Consider the following 5338-nt stretch of genomic DNA (forward strand, 5'->3'; position numbering starts at 1 on the left):
ATATATATATGAGTGTGTGTGTCTTTCTAGATAGCAAAATGGTAATGGATAGAAAAAAACACGTTGGTACAAAATTACCTTGCAAGCCATTGGACAGTCCTGCGCCATCAGATTCTAGTCTCTCGATCGGAGAGGATAGCAACTGTAGTGGAGAACTATTTAAAAATAAAGGCTCCTTGATGTACTCCCATGCATACGTTCAACCTACAGAGACACTATCTAATTTTTTATTGGAAGAGGATGAGCCAAATGGTATGTGATAGAAACAGCACATTATAAACAACCATAAGATATGTATCAAGAGAATTGTATTTTTTAGATGTGGATATCGAGGATAATGTAATGTCACGCAATGATACTGATCTTCCATCCATCTCTGATTTAATACGCGACTGCCAATATGAAAGTAACAATTTTCATTTGGCACAACTGATGGACAACTGTGACTGGTTGTGTAATACGAGTACTTTATCATCAAACTGTAGTGGCGATGAAATTAAAAGAATCAAGGAAGAAGAATATGACGAATACAGTAATGATAGTCCAATATCCATACAAGAGCAGCTTCCAGTTTCTTGGTTTAAAGAAGCAAAGCGTCGTCAACGACCTTGGTCGAAATCTTTCGTTAATAGTAATTATCTTTTATCGTAAATTGCATGTGTAGCAAATACAAAATACACAAAGATATATATACAAACATACACACACACACACACACACACACACACACACACGTATATAAACATATATATATATTCTAGATGAAAAAATACCACGCATGACTCATCAAGAAGAAGCATATTTGTTGCAAAAGGTCAGTAAGACTGATCTGGACAAAGCCCCGCCTGCTATTAGAAGACTATACAGAAAATTAGCAGTACGAAAGACGAAAAGAGAGTATCGGCTTCCTCTGTTGGACGTCGATTGTTTCGGATCTAAATCTGGAGCTCTAATAATGCCGTTGAGAAACAATGATCGGGTATTGGATCGATTTTTTAATGACGATCTAGAATGTATTTTTGAACAAAGATTGCAAGGTTACACTGAACCTACATCTGTACATAGTCCGTACACAAATAGACTTTTGAAGCCATTTATAAGACGAGATACTAGTTGTCAGCCATTATGGTTAAGAATTATGGAAGAATTATGCATGAAAGTAAATAATAAAGGTAATCCGCAATGGGAACCTTTGCCTAGGACATCCATCGATTATTCTTACATCAGACCACAACACATTCCAGCCATCAACAGTCTCTGTTGTCAATTCTTTTGGCCTGGTATAGATTGTAAGTGATATTACTATAATAGATAAATGTACATAACTATATCTTATACCTAAAAGTTTTATAATTTACTTCATCTCTATATTTTAGTGACCGAATGTTTACAGTATCCAGACTTTACGTGCGTAGTACTGTATAAAAAGTTGGTCATAGGATTCGCGATATTGATACCATACGTTGGCTACAACGAAGCCTACATCTCATTTTTTTTTACACGTCCGGAGTGGCGAAAATCTGGCATCGGCACTTTCATGTTGTACCACTTGATACAAACCTGCATGGGACAAGACGTCACGTTACATGTGTCGGCCACGAATCCCGCTTTAATATTGTACCAAAAATTTGGTTTCAAAGTGGAAGAGTTTGTTCAGGACTTTTATGACAAATACATGCCGCCAAATTCGCGAGAATGCAAGCACGCTCTGTTTTTACGTTTAAGTAGATAATCTTAATTAATAAATCCAGAAATATATCTCTGTCTCTTTCTCTCTCTCTCTCTCTCTCTCGCTCTCTCGCTCGCTCTCGCTCGCTCTTCCTTTTAATCGCGAGAGAAAAAAGTTACGGGAAGGAAAAGATTCAAAACTGGCGCGGCGGCAAGTCGCACGTCATCGAAGATTGACGTCATCGAGGGAGCGCTGCGAAGCTGGCGTCGATTCATTCTCGAAAGTTCCGGAAGCTGGTAGAAGGAAAAGTTTATATATATATGGATGGCGAGGTTACGCGACAGTTTAGTATAGCTTGGTACGCGCGTCGAGAGTTTGGATCTGTTTGCGATTATTCTTTGTCAACTGTCGCGTACGACGTCCATACGTGCTTGGAGTGTCTGCGCGAAACATATACGTGAGGAATAATCACGGGATAGAGATAGTAAGTGACAAAGCTATAATGGGCAGTTACTTACAAAGGCTTAAGACCACTTTTAATAAAAAATCAGAATAACAATAACGGAGTATTCGTAACCTTGTGACCCGTTTGCGAATCGATCGTACGTTTTCTGTACGTTTGTCGCGTACATTATTTTTTTTTTTTTTCCCCTCCCTTTTTGCGTTTCATCGGGATCGATTTTTCGCGTGTGGAAAATGTGAGAGGATGGCAACGACGACAATGGCAACGACACGAAACTCAATCTAAGGGTGGGGTATTTATTTTTGCGTTGCAGCTCGAAACATTCGTCGCGTATTCGCGGTCATCATTGCCAGAAATAGATATCGGTGATACGTACGTGGGTGTGTTGGAGCGCTGCTTCCCGATGGTTTCTCCTTCTCCCCGAGAATCGTTCGAGATTCGAAAAGAATATTCGGAAATTCACGTGGAGATCTTCCCGCTTTTCGCTCGTCTGTCGCGACCAGTCGCGACGCTTTCGATTTGATGGCTCACTTTACCAGATATGTACATGATACTTTATCAAATACATGGAACGGGACGCACACGCGTGTGTTAATGCACGTCCGTGAAAGCGAGCGAATGCGCGAATCGTAGCTTGCTTGCCCTTCCATCTCTCACTTATTTCAATTCGACACTGGAAGTGTTTTATCGTACCAATAATGTGAGCGTGATAGAAGACCATGCGCACGTGACACGTACACAGTAAACTCTAACTCTGAGCCAATATATCAGCAACAATATTAAAGCCATTTAAAAAGCACAGCTCGCATATCTTTGTATTTGGGAAGAAAATAGATTTTTTTCAAATTATCTTAATTCTTATAAAAGAAAGTAATTCATCGTATCGAAGAAGGAACATAATGAAATTACTGTACATTACTTTTTTTTAGATGTGTATATCGTGCACTCTGATAAAAAAAAAAGAAAGACTTTGTAGATTTCTAGACAATGGTGAGCATAGGATCTTTGTGTCTCTCTTGCATCATTCTCCTATAGATCTGTAGAGATCTTGTAATCTCGAGTAAAATTGAAATAATCATGTTGCACTATCGGTTTCAAAGATAAATGGGAACTTTTGTCTAAATATGGGCATAATTTTGTTTTTGTCAAAAAGTGTTATAATTAGGAAGATTGTTATATCAATACAATACTTTTAATGCTTTTTCAGAATAGGCAAGGAGATGGGAAAGGACTACTACAAGATACTTGGCATAGCCAAAGGAGCGAGCGACGAAGAAATAAAAAAGGCATACAGAAAGTTAGCCTTACGATATCATCCTGACAAAAACAGAAGCCCCGGTGCTGAGGAAAAATTCAAGGAAATAGCCGAGGCGTATGAAGTGTTGTCGGACGCGAAAAAGAGAGAGGTTTACGATAAATTCGGCGAGGAAGGTCTGAAAGGTGGTGCTTCGGCTAGCGGAGGCGGAGGAGGTGCCACGTATACCTTCCACGGCGATCCCAGGGCGACGTTTGCTCAATTCTTCGGTTCAGCCAGCCCTTTTCACAATTTGTTCGAGTTTGCTGGTAACCGTGGTGGAGGATTCGCATTCCACGACGAAGACATGGACATCGACATGGATCCTTTCGGACTCGGCATGGGACCACCGCGACAAGGCGGCGCATTTCGGTCGCATTCGTTTAATTTTGCGAGTCCGAATACTAAAGGGGCTGGCAAAGATCGTGCCCAGGATCCGGCCATCGAGCATGATTTGTACATCAGTCTGGAGGAGATACTGCGAGGTTGCACGAAGAAGATGAAAATATGCAGACGGGCCATACAGCCAGACGGTAGCACCAAGAAGGAGGATAAGCTTCTCACCATCAATGTGAAACCAGGCTGGAAAGCTGGCACGAAAATCACTTTCCAGAAGGAAGGTGATCAATCACCGAGGAGGGAACCCGCAGATATTGTCTTTATTATCAGGGACAAGCCGCATCCGCTGTTTAGGAGAGAAGGCAGTGACATTAGATATACGTGCAAATTGAGCTTGAAACAAGCTTTGTGCGGTACTATTGTCGAAGTTCCTACGCTAACCGGCGAAAAGATATCTTTGAATTTAACGCGGGAGATTGTCAAGCCGAACACGGTCAAGAGGTTCCAAGGACACGGTCTACCTTTTCCGAAAGAACCGTCGCGAAAGGGCGATCTTCTCGTGTCGTTTGACATCAAATTCCCTGAAACTTTAACGCAAAGCGCCAAGGATATATTGTACGATACGTTACCCAATTGAGCTCGTATTATTGATCGAAAACCGCGAACGCGTATGAGTTAATGTCGTCGTAATTTCATATGTTTTAATCTTCTCGATCAATAAAATACGGATATGTTTTCATGTACGTTCTAGTACATGGAGAGAGTAGCGATAATGATAGTGACGATGTCAACAAGGATGACGAGAATGACGACAATGACGGCGTTAATGACTACGATTCCGATGGAACGATCGAGAATTATTCAATATTCCCGCGCGCAATTTGCTCCTTAGAGGCCAAATCAAATAAGATAAACATGTACTTTTTTCGGCGTTACATCGATATTCAATTCAATTGAAATTCAGTGACTTGGTGTCTACATGTAGCGTTGGTCTCTAACTAAAGACGTCGAGAGTAAAACACACACATAAATTATAAAATAATTATAGAGAATCTGATATATCGCTAATTTCATGTGGTTGCACGTCTGGATTACTTTATTTCCTCCATTATACATATTATACATATGTGTAAGTATGCGTGGGTGTGTGCAAGTATGCGTGTGTCCTAGGGGTATACATGTAGTATGTACGAAGGCTGTAAGATAACGCGAGTGCGATATCAGAAATTTTATTCGTTTCACTTGAAACAGAGTTGAAAAAGGAAAGAGGGAAAAACGACGAGATGAAAATTTCAGATATTGCGACAAGTCTGTACAATACATCATTTTTGTCGTACACTCTGTCTGAAGCCTATTCTACAATTGTTGCAAAAGCATAATTGTAAATGTTACAGTTGCAAGAATTCACAACCGAAGAGAATATTCGACTGTGATTAGTTGATCCTTGCAACTATAACTAGGCTTACACACTTGTAGAATTAATATAAAATAATTTTTGTTTACATTAAATATTGCAAGACAAACTGACGAACATATATATATATATAAACAATCTAATATATTATATATATAT

The 5338-nt window shown here is 39.9% G+C and overlaps 2 protein-coding genes across 3 annotated transcripts in view; both read left to right on the forward strand.

Moving 5' to 3' along the window:
* Positions 1–1747, forward strand: part of LOC108757298 (cysteine-rich protein 2-binding protein) — a 3287-nt gene extending 1540 nt beyond the window's left edge. The window contains exons 3-6 of the mRNA XM_018501771.1: positions 31–252; positions 320–631; positions 762–1289; positions 1377–1747. Coding sequence (XP_018357273.1) covers positions 31–252; positions 320–631; positions 762–1289; positions 1377–1732 — 1418 coding nt within the window. The 3' untranslated portion in view covers positions 1733–1747. The remainder of the gene's footprint in view (positions 1–30; positions 253–319; positions 632–761; positions 1290–1376) is intronic.
* A 224-nt stretch (positions 1748–1971) lies between these two features.
* LOC108757326 (dnaJ protein homolog 1) overlaps positions 1972–5338 on the forward strand; it is a 6164-nt gene continuing 2797 nt past the window's right edge. Inside the window, exons 1-2 of one of the 2 annotated variants that reach the window (XR_001939901.1) lie at positions 1972–2153; positions 3340–4543. Coding sequence is in view for 1 of the 2 variants with exons in the window: in XM_018501818.1 (XP_018357320.1) it covers positions 3353–4402 (1050 nt within the window). In the remaining variant the exon portion in view is untranslated. Of the gene's footprint in view, positions 2154–3339; positions 4667–5338 lie in introns of those variants that run through there. The other variant, XM_018501818.1, reaches the window with a different exon arrangement.

This window comes from Trachymyrmex septentrionalis, unplaced genomic scaffold, assembly GCF_001594115.1.
Source record: "Trachymyrmex septentrionalis isolate Tsep2-gDNA-1 unplaced genomic scaffold, Tsep1.0 scaffold137, whole genome shotgun sequence".
Lineage (NCBI taxonomy): Eukaryota > Metazoa > Arthropoda > Insecta > Hymenoptera > Formicidae > Trachymyrmex > Trachymyrmex septentrionalis.